Consider the following 19,780-nt stretch of genomic DNA (forward strand, 5'->3'; position numbering starts at 1 on the left):
TAATTTTTTTGCCTTATTTTCTAAATGATTTCTAAAAATCTATGCAAAAAGAATCATTATGGGAAGCATTATCGTGCATACATACAAGCTCACATACAACATAAATGAAACAAATTAAAATAATAGAACAGCTGAATAACTTTTGATATAATGGTTGGATTTTCATGTACTAAGTTGCCGTCTTTATGGTTCTAACTATAAATATGATAAAATATTTGTGCAAACGATATTTTACATTTTAGACAATAAGTCAAGGAATAAGAAACAGAAATGTTTTCCTCTGAATAAACATGTTTTTTGTTCGATGTTTGTCCTTTAAAATATGGGGATAGCAGCAAACTTGAAAATATAGTCCCAAAAAATGAGGCAGAACAACGGTCGAAAGTTAAGGCTCTTTAATGTTAATTAATTTTTTTAAATCTATAATCAAATAATTTTAGTACGCAATTATATAACTCGTTCAACTAAAGATAATACTATGTAAAAATCATTTTATTATAATTATTTATTTTAACAATGGTTAAAAATTTTCAAATTATAAGTCATATAAATTTTTATGTAATTTTTGACTATGTAATTTTAAAATCTAAATTCTAAAATTTTAGCAAAATTGGATTAATATTTTTTGAAAAAAGGAAATTTTAATTGATACATTTTTGATTGTATATTTTTGATTGATACATTTTTGATTGGGTTAGTTGTGACTAGTAAACTAAGGGACATTATTTTTCTGTTGAATAGTGAAAATATAAAACGGTTAAAGGAAAAAACATTAATTTATAGTAACCTTAATATTTTGCTACAAAAATATCCACAATATATATTTTTTGTGCCTTATAATTGCATTGAAACGAATATATGACCATAAGGGTAGGTATAGGTAACAGAAGTGACATTTTACACATCCACTTCGTTATAATATTTATCGTATAATTAGTTAACTGCTTTTAAAATGTGTAATTGGTAGGCTTTAGCAATTTTTTGAAACAAGAAAAAAGAGTTATTATAAGAAAAATTGATTAAATGCAGGCATATGGCATTAATGTCCCACTTTCTGGTAAATGATCCATATAAAATCAAACAAGCAACTGTACAGAAAAATTTTGAAAGTAAAAAATAGTTGTTTGTCATCTATAATGCGTCATTTAAAAATAATTTTTCATCCATATATCACAGATATTTCTGGTTCTTTGTCGTTCCAGTTTAGATGATTCAGTTTTAAAATAATGTTTCTTCTCAACATCTTGAAAAATGTTCGCTAAATTACTGAAATTCTGATAAGGGCTCACTCACCTTCCTCAAATTCTGGCAAAGGCCTCTTCACTAATTTATTCGATCACTTATATCACTAATTTTCCTACTCTCTCCGTGAAGTTAAAATTTGGAAGATGTGTTTTTAAAGAAATGAATAGAAAAACGGAAAGAAAGAAAAGATTTCGATATTCTTCTGCGATCGGGGTAACTAGGGTTACTAAAATAAATTGGCAGTTTTGCAAAGTAACACGCTTCTGTGATTTACCACCATGTGTTTAGCGCATCATAGCCGATTCCGCTTTTTTTGAATCCATGAAGGTGAGCAGCTATGTGGAGCTGTGAAATGGTGAGTTGGTTTGGGTGGACGTATTGACTACCACTGGCGAGCATCAGAAGAGATTTCTAATCATCCAATTTGCATTTAGAATACTAACAAAGACAACTCAGAGTAATGCTGCAGGCGGACTACGTGGTTGCCGCTAGCGACCACTTGCTGTTTACAATGAAAAACAAAAGACCTAATTTTATATTTTAATGTATCATAATGAGTTGTTTTTTTAATGATTATAATGTGCTTTATGTGAATAAAAGTACATAAATTTTTATTCAGGCCCCTGCCTCAAAGGTATCCTCCTGCTGTAACAAATCATCAACAGACAAGAAGTGCTTGGACAGAGGATCCTCTCAATCATAACGGAAATTCAACCAACCATTGTGGTATGAGGCAGCAGTATGATTCTCCACCGAAACCGGCAAATCGCGTGCCACTTCAGTTGCAAGTGCACCAGGACAGGGGTCCCATCAAGCGAGGACCATCTGACCAGCCGGAATCATTCCATCAAGGGTATGTTCCAGCACCCAGAGGAATGGAACATCTTCGTGGTAACGCTTCAAGGCATGGAGTAGAAAGAGTGGACGGAAACTCCAGGCCAGTCAGCATGGTTAGTTTTGAATCTTACAATAATTTGGCCTAAATATCATTGTTTTTACTGAAATAGACATTAGTGAGTAGGGTGGTTAATTTTTCCTGATAAAATGAATGAGGATGATTGTTTGCTTCTGAAAATCCATTTAATTTAATCCATTTAAAATTTATACTAAATTGCATTCGCAGAAAAATCAATTCAATTTTGAACCGTAATATCTGCAACTCAATCCATAATACCGTAAAGTTTACAGCAACTTTCATAGGGTATTGAACAGCATCGTATTTTCAACAATATTATGGTGTAATTAAGTTTAATATCATTTAATTTGCACGCTAATACTGTTTCACTTGTCTCCGTGTTAGGGTTACTGCAAGCCTGAGCGATATTTTTCACCACAACCCTAAATTTCTAACTGTTTAAACGGATGCTGTCTTACTTTGTATCGGCTTTATATAGAATCAAATGTAACTAAAAAAATAATTAATAATAATTAATAAAAAAATAGTAAAAAAGTAATAAGTCAATAAAAAAAATTAAAGCATCGAAATAAAATTAAAAAAAAATAATAATTACGAAAATTACATAACAGATAAAAAATAATTATAGTAATAAAATAATAAAATAAAAATAAAGGGTTGAGAGACATAAGGCATTGAGTGTTCATTTGTCGTGATCATAGTATTTATTTGGACCGAAAATTTTATGTCATTAAAACATCACAGGAAAAGGAAAAAAAAAAATGCCTCCCATATTTCGATAATTCAGGTTTCTGGTATATTTGCGAAATTCTTAGCAAAGGTAATTGCATGTGCTTTTGAATGAATGTGTTATTGTTTGTTTAATTTACTAATTTACTAGAGTAAACTTTGAGCGATTAATGTACACGTTTGCACGCACATGCGGGCTTACAATATCTCATTTATTCAACAAGAAATGTTTTTCCTTGGAGCTTTGTCTTTTATCACTAACCAGTTGATTCAGACTAAAGAATAGTCTCAATCACAAGTGTTGACTCAATATTTATGCGTATTCGCCCTAAGATGTAAGACAGCAAATAATGTGCTCATAATCATTGCTGCGTTACTGTTTTATACTTTAATGCTGCAGCACGAATTCGCTACGTGTTTTATATGTTACAGTTCGTGTTTTATTCTGTATTATTCTTGAATTTTGTTTTATTTTATATTTTTGTGTTTCTTGTTTGGCATGTTTTACTTTCAATTTGATTTTTTTTATGCTTCTCACTCTATTGCAATGATATATTTTGCTTGGCTATACTAATATAATGTTAGCACTTTAATTTGTGAATGTAATAGTGTGAGCTGATGACGATATTAGATCTAATCGTTATTTTGTTTTCAGACTTTTTAATTTTTTTTTTTTAAATATTTTTAATAAACTTTCTTTTTTTCATTTTAAAATATTTTTTTTATATATATTTAAAACTTAACTGCTAACTTAACTGTAAGCAGTTAGTTCTTCGCAAAAAACGTTATTTTATGCTATTTCACAGCCTTCCTTAAATTTTTTGTAAATATCTCCGGCGCCTTCAAAGAGAATTGAATTTGATTAAGTTAAATTCTTACATTGAGAGAATAGCATTTCTTTTTATTGTCAAACTTTTACTACTATATTCTATTTTCTATACTATTTATTATACTTATGTACTATATATTCAAAATTATAAAAGAAAATTTTATCTTTTATTTATTTCTTCGTTTTCCATGATTTAAAACAATTCCACTAATGATTTTTCGTGCTGACATCTATTACATTTATTTGACACTAAGTGCTACCTCACACAGCACTCAACAATCTTAACCTTCCTCCTGACGGACTTTCAGGATCAGACTAGGAATACGGGGCGTTAAAAATTATTTATTTTCGATTTTGTCGAAGTGCTAAAAACCAGATTCCATTCGGTAACTTGATTTGGAAAATTGTTTAGGAATTCTAAATCTCCTTTAACGAGCTAGATATTTTATACCCAATTTTAAATACTTCTTTTTTAGCTGTTTTGGAAAACTAAATTGATTGTAATAAATTATAGGATTACTTTTGTTAGTCCATAATAGTGTTATTGATAGAATGCGTCCATTCGGTATCTTGATTTACAAAATTGATTAGGAATTCTAAATCTCCTTTAACAAACTAGATATTTTATATCTAATTTTAAGCAATTCTTTTTTTAATTGTTTTGGAAAACTAAATTGATTGTAATAAATTATAGGATTACTTTTGTTAGTCCATAATATTAATAGTGTTATTGATAGAATGCGTCCATTCGGTATCTTGATTTGCAAAATTGATTAGGAATTCTAAATCTCCTTTAACAAACTAGATATTTTATATCTAATTTTAAACAATTCTTTTTTTAATTGTTTTGGAAAATTAAATTAATAGTAATAAATTATAGGATTACTTTTGTTAGTCCACAATAGTGTTATTGATAGAATGCGTCCATTCGGTATCTTGATTTACAAAATTGATTAGGAATTCTAAATCTCCTTTAACAAACTAGATATTTTATGTCTAATTTTAAACAATTCTTTTTTTAATTGTTTTGGAAAACTAAATTGATTGTAATAAATTATAGGATTACTTTTGTTAGTCCATAATAGTGTTATTGATAGAATGCGTACGCAGTAAGAATGTTTTTGTTTCGTTGCATAATTCGCAAATATGAAGATCAAGTGTCATTTAGTGATAATATTCTTTCATTTTTTCACCCATTATTTATTATTCAGAACTTTTTATAGTTAAAATAGACTTGTGGTCTCTAGGTTCCACCTTAAAAGAGGGCCCATTAAATTAGCTGGGGACCAAGAGGGGGATAGCAATTTTAGTTATGACCCATCCAATCCTGCAAACTTTCAGCTTTATAAAAAAAAAAAGAAAAAAAAAAAAAAAAAAAAAGGAAAAATGCAAGTGTTATTTAACATAAAGAATAATAAAACATATATAAAATTAAAAATTTTATATTAGAGCCATTCTTACAGTATGAAAAAAAAATAGAAAAATAATTTTATTTTAATTTTGTTCTTCAGAGTTCTTTCAAATAAATATATAAGGAAGAATATAAATATTTATGATCAAGCCCAGATAAATTTTGACTCTTCATGTCTTGCACATCTCTGTAGAACTCTGTTGTCATGATTTTAGATACGATTTTTGTTGTAATTTTAGCAATTAAATATTTCTGATAAACTGTTTATAATGCCATTGAGTTTACTCGTATGTTATCATCATCAGCTTAGGCATTGTTATTTTTCTTCTCTTCATAACAGGATGTAAGTCGAAAAGAAGCTATGCTGTCTATGCCTATGCGCGTGGATGGTAGACCTCCTCCGCCTATACCAGGACGGAGACCTCCTCCTCCACAATCTCGAGGTGTAGTTCCTAACGGAGTGGATGGCACTCCAAACTCCCTCTTTAAGAGGTAAAAAATCTTTTTTTCCCCCTTCAAGTAACTCTTAACATTTTTATTATTTTTTCTACCTCTGCTTTTTAATCTCTATTACGAAAAATCGTAAGTTCCACCGACACCAATTTTTTGAATTTTCACCTTAACGTTATCCTTTGTTTTGTCTGCGGACAAACTATGTGATTTAGGAACTTGAAATTGCGATGGTGAGTATAAAACGTGCAGTGAGAACGATGGTTTAAAAAAAAATAAATGAACACGTGATAAATAGTTCGAGAATTATTGACTGTTGAACTTATAGCGAGAAATACCATGTAGGCCTAACTGCAGGCTGCATTTATGAAAATACGGAGTTGAAATTTGACACGCTGAAAGGGCCTTCTACATCTATGAACTTGATTCGAGTTTTTTTTCCCTTCAAATATCCAATTTATTCGAAAGTTATTGCAATAAAAGTGATTTTTTTTTGTAAATTTTTCTAATTTTTTCAGGTGTTGCCAAATACAAATGTTAACAGTTATGTAGACATTTTTAAAAGTAAAAAAGTTTAATGCAAGAGAAATAAAAACTATTCTCTATTTGAACTGTTACAAGTTTCGTTAGTGAGTAAAATTACTTCTCATTTCTTAAGTACAATGATTGCATATTTTGCTAACAAAAAGTACTTTGTTTTTGTGGAAAATATCGATTTTTAAGGGGGGGGGGAATACTGACAAATGAGAAGCAATTTGAGGTGTTTGTGAGTAGAACCTTTTAGTTATTAAAAAAAGGAAAAAGAATAAATATAGTTTAAAGGAACAGTTTTTTTTTAAATCGGCAATTACTATTCAGAGAAATACAATCCAATCACATTAATTTGAACACAACACGAGTCCGACGTCCTCGTGAAACAACCAATCACAAAAAGCAGATGGCAGCACATTGCTGTGAAACGTATATAAAAGGTCCTCAAGGTAATCGGAAAATATTGCTGTCGTTGGCGTAATGCTAAGTGGTAAATGTGGTAAAATCAGATACGTGGCAAATGCGGTGCGCTGTGGACCATAAATGACATGACTGACGTGAACGACGGCTGCAGAGACGCGTTCGGGTGAATAGACGTATAATCTAGTTAGCGCACCTATGCTGATTGCTGTTCATCAGCGACGAAGGCTGGAATTTACACGCCAGTACTGCGACTGGACGTGCACAGACTGGCGACCGTTGGTTTTTTTTCCAACGAATCACGTTTTATGCACCTTTGAACAAATAGACGTTGGCTTATACAGTGTGAACCGTCTGAAAAAAAAACATCCTGCAACAATTGCTGGAATGGACCAAGCTTGAGGGAAGAGCATTATCGTCTGGGGAATATTTTCGTGGCATTCTTTGGGTGCACTCATCATTGTGGAAGGCACGATTGATCAAGATAAGTACGCATCTGTCCTTGCGAACCCTAATTAACTCTCAACCTGCACGCATCGTGGTGGGCCACTCTGAGGAAGGTAGTTATTCTGGCTTTTGACAAGTGGTCACAATAAGGAGAATATAGTGTATAAATTTACACTAGAGTTTCGATGTTGTATTTTTGATAGATTGCAAATTTGATGAAATCTAAGTACACTTGATATATGAGAAAATGCGGGGAAAGTTTTCGAATAGAAAAGTGATATGTAAGTAAAATTGAATTAGTTAAGGAAAATATATCTTTACTTGTTGCGTATTTTTTCCTATGCGTTTTTCTTTAAATTCTTTAATTTGTTTATTACAGTATTTATATTCCTTGTATTTGATCATGGATCTATAACTTTATTCTATTATTTTTTGATATTAGTTTTTAATGTAATTTTTTTTTATATCAGGGACATCAACCTAAATCCAGCCTTAGGAGGACGTTTTCCAATGCCTGTGCATGGCTCACACACTCTACCAAATGGATTTGCACCAGCTTCCAGAACTGTCGTTACTGGTACATCCAGCTACGAACCACGATATTCAAAAAGTGGAAAGTTATGCCATCGCATGCCTACACAAGACCCAAAACCAATGCCTCCTCCTGTAGTTATGCTACGAACTGGACCTCTGGGTTCTTATCCTGATCCTGATACCCTGAAAAAATGCGATATGGCTTCGTTCAACCATCGCCCTGAAAGAAGTTATAGCACTGGTGATTTTGAAACTCATTACCACAGAAGTCCAGGTGACATGAATAACTCTCAAAAGAGTTATGAAAACGTTAATTCGTTCTCGAATGGCAATAGCGATCATTTAAACTCTTCATACACTCGATCACCGGTATCACCGCACGAGAAAAGGCCAGTGTTTGATGAAAATCAAATGTTTGACAGAAAGACATCTAGAAAGGATACTCAAATTAATTTGCAGCAATCACCATCTTTATCACATTTACCAAACTCATCCTCTTCAAATCTCCAAACAGCAATTAAAAGTCAAACTTTACCCTCCAACGGAAGAGTCCCCACCGATTGCTTTAATCCTATTCGGGAATATATGAATCGTACTATGCAGCAAAACAATATAATAATGACACAACGAACCGAAAGTACTTCGTCTTTAAATTCTCATTTTAATCAAATCCCTTCTGACAACAGAGTTTATAATCCATCTGATAACAACAATGCTATCTATGCTAACCATGAAATATCAGCTCGAACTGCTAATGGAGGTAGATTGGAACACCCATTTGACTATCAACGAAGTAGATCAAATTCAACCAGTGGTCCTTTGTATGAAAATTCCTCATCTTTGCATACTTCACCAAGGGAAAACTTCAGAGGCATTCAGGAGGTTTTCCCTGAAAGTGTTTATGCCAATTATAATATAGAGACTCATTATAACAATGGTCATTCTGCACAGAATTTTAAGCTGCAAGAATGTCAACAAAAAACTGTATCTTCGGAGAATGGTCAACATGCTCTTCAATCAAAGAGCTCAATCAGAGAACAGCAGTTTGACAGGCATAAAACACATCCACCTCCAGTAGCTCAGAAACCTAACAACAATGTATGCCAACCTTCAGAAATGTTGGAAACTAGAGGATGGAATGGTCAAGCTCACATTAATTCGTATGGAAAAGAAGTAGTAAAGCCTACACCTAGATTGCCCAGGTTCGCCAATGGCCTTATCGCCACAAGTGCGCAATTAACTACAGTGCCCGCTTACCAATGTGTTATCAATGAACTTTCCACTCGTCCAGCTCATCATACATCACCAACAGCTACTGATTCATCAACCTTGTCATTTAAATCGAGCTGTGATTCATCATCAAGTTCGAGCAGAGAATTTAATAGAAGACCTTGTAAATCAGATAGTAGTATGGAACAATCAAGATCTTCAGAAGGTAGGTTTTAAATTTAAATTGTGAGAAAGGAAATTTTGCTTTCGTGTTATACTTGAAGTCACAAAAATTTATCTCTAGTAGTATACAGAATATTTTAGAAGAAATAATTGAACGTATGAAAAGAAATTTTTGATATCATGTGAGTAGTTATTATTGTAATGTGTATTACATTAGTCAATTTTAGTTAAAGATCTCAGTTTTGTTAGGCAATTAACCTAACACTAGGTTATGTTTAATCAAAGGTTGTAACGTTTTAATTGCAATGTTCAGTAAAAATCTTAACATTTGTAATGAGAGAAAGTTTAGACAACGCAACGTTTAATGAAAGATATCAATTTGGTTAGGCGCACTAACGGCGCACTAACTCTACACGTAACACTAAAAAAAGTTCTTGATGGCCTAAAATCTCAGAGTTACAATTCGATCATTTGAGTCCAGTGATTTCGAATAAGATTTATTGGACTATTCTGGTTAATACTGATTGGTTGGTTGAGCAGCGATGGCTCAGTGGCTAAGGCCCAGATCTGTCATTGTGAAGAACTGGAGTTCGATCCCCCATGGCAGCTTGAAGCCCACCCAACTTCAGAGAAATGGGTACCAGATTATTTGGGAAATAAAAGCGGCATGTGCGTAATGCAGAACACGCTGCCACAACCGTGCTGATGGTCACGAAATCGCGGAGTCTAAACCTCCATAAACCCTTGATTCTCATCGGGTTGTTGCGGGAATACTTTACAGATTCGAATAAGTTATTTTAAATAATTGATTCCAATAATTTAATTTTATTTGACTATTTAAACCGACTCCGTTTATATATTTTACATTATTAATCGCAATCGGTGATTGATATCTGTTATATCTAATTCGTTTATTACTATTGTTCCGCAGTGGACTGATCGTTAAGACACGGTTCCCAGCAGATCACCGAAGTCAAGCATCACAGGCTGCGGTCAGTGTGCGGGTGGGTGACCACTTGGATTAGTCTGCTTAGGGACCAAGGGTGTGCGGTATTGGTCCTCGTTAAACTGTTCTACCTTAAAGTGCTAGACTTCGCGTGCAGGTCGCCGGGCTACGGAAGCAGAGGTGCCCCTCTGCAGAGGATCAAAATTGGGATGGCATGTCCTCGGATCATCCTCAGGGATGTTTTCCAGACAGTCGCCAATAGACCATTGCGAAGCTCTAGTGCGACGTAAATGAACTACATGATTTGATTAGTGCAAAAATTTGATTTGGAATTGATTTGTTAAATTCAAATCACCATGATTAGTTCTTTTGCGCAACTGTATCGGGTGATAAAAATTTAATTTATAAATAGCGTCAGTTGGAATTCACTATGCATGGAAGATATTAAAATAATGTGAAGTATCTGACGTCATTCAGACTTGTTTCTATCAATGAAATTTCGTAATCGTTGATTAACTAATTAGCGCGATTTTAATCTAATCGATAGAAGTTCATTCTCCAGCACGAACTCGAATATACTAATGTGCTAAGTTTAATATGTAGCATATTTAAAGGAATTCTGATTTGTTTTTAACCAAATGTTCCATTAAAAAGAAATAAAACAATTAAGATAAAAAATTATTTACAGAATAAAGATAAAACATGTCCCCGTCACTACTTGAACGATAACGGAAGAGATATTCTTGTCTTTTCTAGACAAGAATCTTCTTGTTCGTAAATAGTAAAAATGTTTTTCTTGATGAGGCACGTCTTTAACCAAAAAAGGACACCCTGTTTAATAGGAATTTATCATCTTGCATGTCAGTTTTGTCACGAATCATTCACAGTTTATCGTGATAAGGAATACCCATGAGGCTCTATCTTTTTCACCTAAAATACTTCTCCCGTTTCGAATCATTAAGAGATTCGAACAAGAATCATTCTTTATTTCTACTATCGCCCTCAAACATTAGGTAAAAAATTATTATTATTTTTTGTTTGTTGTTTTTATTAAATGTTTATTTCATAAATTTGATTTTTTAATTCAGTTTATTTCCTCAAGAGTTTAGTTCATAAAATTGAATTTTTAGATCTAAGTTTTTTTAATAGATTAAAAAGAAGAAAATAATGTTATTTTTGTCAGGCATGAAGAAAAAAACGCTTTTTGTGTATTATTTTCGGAAGATGTGGAATGATCTTTTAGGGGTAATAGAATTATTACTAAGTGATACTCCCTTTGTTTTTTCTTTCAAATCAGATTTTTTTTTTTTAGTTTACTTGAAAAACATAGTTTTTAAAATGTTATTTAATTTTTCTCCTTTTTAATTGTATGCCTTATAGTTTTTTTTAGGTCTAACTAGTCGAAAAGTGGACAAAATTCGGATTAACGATACATTCCTATAGGCGATTAATTCATCCTGCAGTTGTCAGAGAGCGATTAAAATTTGTATTTTCGATACAGAGCTGTGGTTAAATTTTGAGTACACAAATTATTCAGAAGGTGGTCAAAATTTTAATAAACTATCAATTGAATGGTGAGAAATTTGGCTTGTAGTGATCAGAAATGGACTAAAACTGGTCAAACTTTTAATAAACTATCAATTGAATGGTGAGAAATTTGGCTTGTAGTGATCAGAAATGGACTGAAACTTGCATTGTCATCAGTCATGGACACAGTTTGTACCCATAAAGATTTTGTTTTAAAAGTATCATTTAAATTGAGAAAGTGGAGTGACGAACTGCATACTGACGAACATCAGTATTCAAGTTTTAAAAATTATTTTTCTTTTAAAAGGAAAATTATAATATTATCAGCTGCATACATACTTGAGAATATTGAACTAGAAGCGTAAGTTGAACTTGATACAAAAAGAAAACGAACAGCGTCTTTAACGTTTTCACGTATGTAAATTCACGCATTTTTTATGTTTGAATGCGAATTTGTGTTGCAAACTTCAAAATGGCGATTTCTCAAAACAACGGAAACCAACGAGTCTCCAGATTTGATTAACTAACATAAGGCATATTTCTAAACTATATTTCGTCGCACGCAATTTTTTCTTTCGTTTTTGAGATTATATCATTGATGTATTCCTTTCGCAATTTACAATTTTACACTTATAATTTTCGATTGCAGTTATTTCATTCATAGTTTTATATTTATAGTTTTACATTTATAATTTTCTATTACCATTATTACATTTTTAAAGCTTTCGATTATATTTGTTGCATTTATTGCACTTACTGTTGTTACGTTTGTAGTTTTAGATTCATTAAATGATAAGATTAGATGTTTTTGGGAGTGCCATAACGGGAGGAAGGAAAAAAAAAAGTACCTATTTAAGTCAAGCCTATTGTTTTACTCCTGATGAGTATTTCCGCCCTTCCTCAAAAAATAGGGATTGACTGCTCAAGGTCAAGCGACGAAGTTTATTTCAAAAACTAAGACTTTTTTACTTCTCAGGTGGTGCTAGATCGGCCAACAGCTATCGCCAAATAGACAAATCCCTGTTGTCAGCCTCCATGACGAGTTTATGTAGTGATGCGTCGTCGTCCCTGTCAACCAGGCGACGACACATGAACGAGGATTCCTCCAGAGAAAGGTAAACTTGTCCCTAAAACTATATTTGTTTATTTAACATCTTTCACCTTATATAAACCTATTTACTCGTGCATAACATGCAACGCTAAAGTGTCGTTTCATATAAATAGGAAATGTTTATTTTATTTTCTATTTTGAATACAAAATATCAGAGTCAGTAATAAGCTGATCAGTACAAAGCAGACTTTTTAAAAATTATTCCACGAGTTTTGCCAAATCTACAGCTTTAAAATTTGTCCTAAATTTAAATTTTGAAACGAGCTGTTTATAGGATAATAAAGAAAAAAAGGAGAAGAGAGATAAACGAAGAAAATTAAGAAAAGTAATAAGTTTTATTTACTGCGCATTTATATTCTCTACATTTAACTTATTTTATCTTATTCTATATGCTTGCAGTTTATGCGCAATAAATAAAACTTATTACTTTTCTTAATTCTCTTCTTTTTTCTCTCTTTTCCTTTTTTTCTTTTTGTCTTCATTGTCCTGTAAACAGCTCGTTTCAAAATTTAAATTTAGAACAAGTTTTAAAATGGTTGATTTGTTTTAACTCATGGAACAACTTTTAAAAAGTCTGCTTTGTACTGATCACAGCGTATTACTGACTTTGATAATTTTAGATCTGTTAAAAATCGAGATCTTTGTATAAAAATTGTTGTGCTACGTGTTACTTATTAAAATTTATGTTTTGTAAGTTTTTAGAGCAAAAGTTTTTTTTTGTGGAAATTTTGTTGCTAGTAAATTTATGATTTTTAAAGGCAGAATTCTTTTTCTAAGGTTTTTGTGTATTAAAGAAATTAAAGTGGATTGCAAAACATATGAAATTGAATGTAGGTTTGAATAGCAATTCTACTCTCTGCCTAACGTAAACTACATTAGACATCATACGCAAGCTGATTAAATGGACGGATAAACTAAATATGACCCCGAAATGGAAAAATAAATGATTTCTGGGGTACTTGTCGTTGTATCTGTGCGTACCTAATCGAAACAAATACCTATTAAAGCCGTAATCTCTATGACGCCTGGTTACCGAAACTTAATGCCGAAATCATGCTATTTAACGCATTTGATTACTCTTTTCTTTGGTTTATATTTAAAGTCACCCAAGTCTGGGGGTTCGATCCCCGGCCCAGACACCGGATTTTCGGACTGCAGAAAATCCTCAGCGGCCATGTCGTATGATTATGCCGCATGTAAAAGATCCCTGAAGCCAAGAGCCTTATTGGCTCTTGGCATTTCCGGCAAAATCAAACTCCTAGTGCACTTTAGCATCCAAATAGAGTCTCTGTGCTGCCATCTAGTGTGGCAGAAACTGGACATCCCAATTAACATGGCCAACGGTATCTCACCCATTGTGGTGGTCCTGAAAGAGTGGATACCACTGCTGGAGAACGCACTAGGTCTGCTCATCGGGAAGACTGATTGTGCAGCTCATTGGAAATAAAAAAAAATATTTGAAGTCAAAAACTTATGTTAATACCCTTACGATCAATAAAGCTTTGAACGAGTTTATATAAGGTATAGCATCTCTGGGATCCACCCATAGTTATAGCAAACCCAAGATTGACAGTTTCACCTAAAGAAATCAAATTTGTCTGCATATTTATAATTCTTCTGCAAGTAACCAAATTTTTTCCTATATTACCAAAATCTCTCTATCTCTGCTTGTAATAATAATAATAATAATAAAAAAATTGTGTTTGGAACTGATATTTTTAAATGAGGTTGAGGCAACATGTATAGTGTTATTCAATGTAACATTTTTGCGGTTTGCATTTTTTGTTATGAAAATATTGAATTTTTAATTTGATAGATTGAATGAGGAATTCCAACAGAGAACAGAAAAGGGTTCAGTATTTAGCGCTTCTCCGTGGGAACGTGAAGCAAAGGAGAAGGTAAGAAATTTTTTTTATCATCTTTAATATTTATGATACTTTAAACTTGTCAATCGTTTTACTGTCCAGTAAAGCTGCACTTTTTTCCAATCTTATGATTTTTTTAATTATTATTTAGTTGAATGGTGTGTTGCGTAATTTATTAGACTAAGGCTAAGCTTTTAGCTTTTGTGATTTTTAAGCTATCTGTTATAAATTAATAGGAAATTTTTTTCCCCAATGTTTCCAATGATTAAAAAAATTGCAAGAAAAAAAACAGAAAGGCTATTTCAATTTTTCAAATTTTTTTGACCACCTTTTTAAGAAAATTCATAACTCTGTCTAAGTAATATTGTATTAAATACTGTGCATTTTATAGAAACTTAATTAGGCAGCATATTACGAATTATTCTAAAAATACAACTTCTACATTCAAAATTGAATTGCTAAATTTTGCACTAAAGGAATTTTTTACTGTAATTTTTTTTTAATTAGTTTTCTTTCTTAATTTGAGATTCAAGAGCAGTCTCTAAGAGCATGTCATTTGAGTGTAAAATTTTTTATTTACAAAAGGAATGCGAAGTATGAACGACTTAAAAAGAAAATATAATATTTTTTATTTATTTATTTTTTAAAAACTCAAAATGAGAGAAAATATCTATTTTCTTAATATCTCAGCCTTTAATTTTAAGTTCTGAAGTAAATCTAAAGAACTTAATGCTTTACAAGCATGATCGTACTTTTGTTTTTTGTTGTTCTGCACAATTTATAAATGTTTCTGATGAAAATGATTTTAAAATAATATATTTTGTTAAACACATAAAGATAGGAGTTGTTGATGACTATATTGAATGTTAAGCAACTGTTTTGTAAAATAATGAAAATATAAACAACTTTATTTACATTTTTATTTAATTGAAATAATGAAAACCTTTTTGCGAATGAGATTAACAGTAAGGAATTGTTAAACTTTGTTATTGTGACTTAAAACTATTTTAACCTATGAATAAACTCTATTTCTCCCTCTACATACGACAAAATTATTCATGTAATGAATTGATTTATAATTTGATTATAGTTGAAATATAGTCTGGGAGGTGCAATTTTTGTGAGAGAGAAAAAATTGTTCATCGGTATAAATACTATTTTTGGTAGAACGTAATGTGATTTACTTACTTTACTTCCTACTAAAGTTTTAAATGATTTAATAGTTGCAAAAAGAGCAAGTGCTAGATGCCAGGAAAGCACGTGACCAGGAGATATCCTACCTGGAATCTTTGGATGAGAGGAGTGAGAAGCAGGAAGAATGGCTCCGCATCCTCCGCTTGGAGCGAGAGTTCCAACGGAGGGCCGAACAGGAGCTAGATGACGACGACGATGAAGGGTCTGTCTGTTCTGAATCCACAGACACAGATAAGGTATTTATATTAATCTTTTGGTGCATTGTTAAAAATTATATAGAAGTTAATGAGAGGTTAAATTGTTAAACCTCTCATTAACTTCCATAAAGCGTTAAAAAAAAAAAATTGTTATATTTCTATACTTTTAAAGTACAGTATTACAGTATTTTATTACAGTACTTTTACAGTATTTTACTTACAATTAAAATCTGTTTTCACAAAATCGTATTAATGATAAAAAAAGAGATGTAACTTTGTAAAACAACAATCAACAATTATATATATATATATATATATATATATATATATATATATATATATATATATATATATATATATATATATATATATATATATAATTCTGATACATACATAATTCTGAAAGCATAATTTTGAGCTGAAATACAATTTCTAAATTTCTATTAGGAAAGTTCAACTTACAAAAATAATAGATATTATGCTTCTTAGATGGCAGCACCATAAGTTTCTTGTGCGCACACAGGTTTTTATTAAGCATGAATTTAAAGAACTCAAGTAAGATTGAACTGGTCCTTAGTACGCAATTTTTTGGAAACTTTAATTAAAAAATTTTAATCTAAGTATTGAAATATTTTGTGTGTAGGTTGATTAATTTATGACCAAAATTTGGACTGACACACAAAATTGTTTATATCGTGCTTCATAGATGGCGGCATCAGAAGCGTTAAAATATTTCTATGGTTTAATTAAATAAATATGATTTGACGGAACGAACGCAGAATTGGGTTGGTTTTTAATTATAATTATTATTATTCTTTTTATTTTGTTCGTGATATTTTTGAAATTTAGTGTCTAAAATTAAAAATAAAGTTAAGATTTAACTATTCTTTTTAGAAAAAATGTTGTCAAACCTTAAATTTTTTTTAGGAAAAAAAGAATTAAAGTTTACAAGGGAATGAAAGGGATAAGTGACTTTGTAATTCAGTAATATAAAATCTGCTCACTGTCATGATTCAGATAGTTACATCTGAAAAAAATTTGAAATGAAATAAAATAATTTTATTATGTTGATTAAAATAGTTTTTCTAGGGAAGAGAAAAGTTTTAATTTAAGTAATCTCTCATTATACTCAAGAAGTTGACGAACAAATTGAAAGTTATATTATTATTCGAAAGTTTATTTACTCAATGATGATTTAAGCATAATATTGTAGTATACACACATGAAGGAGGAAAAAATTTGGTATGAATAGTAGTACTTATGTTAAAACATCACGGATATTTAATTTATTCTGCATTTGCATTAAGAAAGAGGCTCTGAAATTGAATTATTGGCTGAGGTATTTACATTAAAATAATTCGTATTACATAGTCAATATACGAAACGATCAATAAATGTGTATATTTTTATTTTAAAATGTCTTTTAATTACTGCTTATATAGGGCAATGTACTGTTGCAGAAAAAAATGAATTAAGTATGAAAATTCGCAAATAGAGATACGTTTTAATCATAATCATTTCTTTCTTACTTTAACAACTTCAATTCATTATTTTGTAAGATTAGCTGATTTTTATAGAAATTTTTGTGGGAAAAAATTTATTCGAGAAAAACTTCGAAATTCGAGAAAAATAAAAGCGTTGTCAAAATATTATTTATAATTATAGAAACCTCCAAATGAAGATGGGATTAAAAACATCAGAACCAACTCAATCAAAAGGTCCTTCGCGAAGGCAAATTTCTCCCAATACTTGATCCAGGAGTTCCCTTGTCTTCTGTAAAGGGTTCAAAATTACAAGGATACGGAGTTGAACATTGGTGTAGTCGTAAAATCAGGTCGGCTGTTCAACGACTGTTTTAAAATAAAATTAAATAATTTTTAAAAAAATGTCTTTATCGGGCGCAAAGTTTAAACAAGGAAAAAAGAAAAAAAAGCATTTTTATGAAGAGGAAGACCAGGTTCACCACGAATCAAAACCTGTTTAATTACTGGGGGAAACTGAGTGGTACCGAAAGGTGATTTATGGAAACACTTCTAAATTTCGTCAATCAATCATGTTTCAATGCCGATTTCCTAGTACTGATTAGTCATATTTTTATAACGTTTTTGTTTTTTCTTGACATAAATTTAGAACAGGAATTATACCTGAGTTCCATTTTTTATTTACAAACTGTACTAGTGTTGTAGATGTTAATTATAATATTTAAATAAAAGAAAAAGAAACATTTTTTCTGGTTGAGTTTAAATTATCACTCATTAACATATAGATCAGTTTTTAAATACACTGCTTAAAAAACATAAAATTATTATTAAAATTATTATAGTTAAATTTAATAAAGTTATTACTTGTCTTGGTGGTTTGTTATTAAAGTAAATTTCTATTGGTTATTTTCAAGGTAAATTTGTACATTTTTTGAAACTATTTTTTTATTTCCAGACTGAAAGCTTTCATGGGGATAAATTGACAGTAATTCCTAATGAAAGATTGGGACTTAAAATTCTGGATGAGCTTCTCGATCCTCCCCCTAAGAGTTCCGAGAAAGCTAACAACAAACGAGAACTGCCTTTTGGAAATCCTTCCGAAAGGCACTTCATTCCTCTGGATGTGGCCATACCAGACAACGACCTGCAATCGCCTTCTTTACCTCTCACGAACAACATTCTCAAAATATCGTCTGAACAAAATCCTGCCACAAATGGAAACAGATTGTCCAAACCACCTGTTCCTGCACCTCGTCCAAGCAAAAACTTCACTCCAATACCGTTATCTGACAATCAAGAATCAAATTCTGCTTTTGAGCCCGTTCAGGAAGCGGTTCTAAATGAAAACGGAAGCAGCAGTTTAGCTAAGCTTGAAATATCAGATTCATGTGCTTATTTCTGCTCAATCGAAAACGATTTGGATAATTCTGTCAACGAATCACAAAATAATTGGTTGATAGAAGTACCAAACGATGTTTCACTTGGTCGAGAAGAGATTTCCTCAACCCCGTCGAAGCAAAAACAAAATGGCGAAATAAAGACTGGCTTAGAACAATCTAGAATTTATGAAAACATAAAGCCTGCTGATTATCAGTGTCTCAAAACTCAACATAGTTCATCAGGAAGTAGTTATAGTTCACACACACTACCCAAGTCTTCCAGTTCCAATATGTCGGCACTTAAAGAAATTACTCATCTTAGAAGTGGCAGTAGATATACGGAAAGAAAGTTTCCTACTATGGGAATTTCCAGTACATTGTCGAAGAAGTCTAATGGATATTCGACATGTGACGCAGACATTTTACCTTCCTTGTATGCTTCTTGCAAAACTCGGCCTGAGGTTGTGAAAGATGTCCCTCCTGATTTGGCTGACAAATCTCCGGAGTTCAAGAAAATGTGGATATCACGTCCAGAAAAACTGACTTTTCAAGACAAAATCAGAAAATTTTCAATTCAAGCTGGAGATGAAGATGCTCCTCGAGATCGAATTAAGAATTCGAAAGCTCAGCGGGAGATTGAAAATAGATTTAGTGAGGGACATAAAAGAGCATCAGCTACACAAAGATCAATAGAGACATAAAAGTAAAGAAATTTAATAATTAGATGTGTTAAAAAAAGTGCTTTATGAACAACACAATAGCTTTTAGAATTTAAAAATACAGTTTTTGCACTTATTATTATTGTATACTAATGTAATTGTCCAAGAGGCAACCATTTTAATATTTTTTTAGGTCATTGACCAGGGGTCTGTTTAGAAAAATTTGGGTCCGTTAACGGACCCTTCACAAAATATTTTTTTATAAAAACGGACCCTTCACAAAATGTTTTTTCTTTTAATCGGACCCTTTCACAAATTTGTTTATCTTCATTATTGTTTTGCTAATCGAATAAACCCTTCCTAGGGCAGAAAACAAGAAAGATGGATGTAAACGAATTAAGTTTTGTCTTCGGCAGATGATTCTTCCATTATTCGTCCGAAATGAATATTTTGCGTTCAGCAGTATAGGCTAAATACCAAATATTTGTATGCTGCTTCTCTAATTTTGAAGCAGCAA

General features: G+C 31.6%; 1 protein-coding gene across 2 annotated transcripts in view; it reads left to right on the forward strand.

The window, feature by feature from the left end:
- The window catches only part of LOC107437146 (uncharacterized), a 71,322-nt gene extending 51,799 nt beyond the window's left edge, over positions 1-19,523 (forward strand). For both annotated transcript variants that reach the window (XM_016049056.5, XM_016049057.4), the window contains exons 3-9: positions 1,865-2,195; positions 5,471-5,622; positions 7,449-8,947; positions 12,354-12,492; positions 14,305-14,386; positions 15,577-15,783; positions 18,181-19,523. In XM_016049056.5, the coding sequence (XP_015904542.3) occupies positions 1,865-2,195; positions 5,471-5,622; positions 7,449-8,947; positions 12,354-12,492; positions 14,305-14,386; positions 15,577-15,783; positions 18,181-19,305 (3,535 nt within the window). In that variant the 3' untranslated portion in view covers positions 19,306-19,523. The remainder of the gene's footprint in view (positions 1-1,864; positions 2,196-5,470; positions 5,623-7,448; positions 8,948-12,353; positions 12,493-14,304; positions 14,387-15,576; positions 15,784-18,180) is intronic.
- Positions 19,524-19,780: the final 257 nt, after the last annotated feature.

Source organism: Parasteatoda tepidariorum, chromosome 3 (assembly GCF_982258835.1).
Source record: "Parasteatoda tepidariorum strain Cologne lab strain chromosome 3, Ptep-v5.0, whole genome shotgun sequence".
Classification (NCBI taxonomy): domain Eukaryota; kingdom Metazoa; phylum Arthropoda; class Arachnida; order Araneae; family Theridiidae; genus Parasteatoda; species Parasteatoda tepidariorum.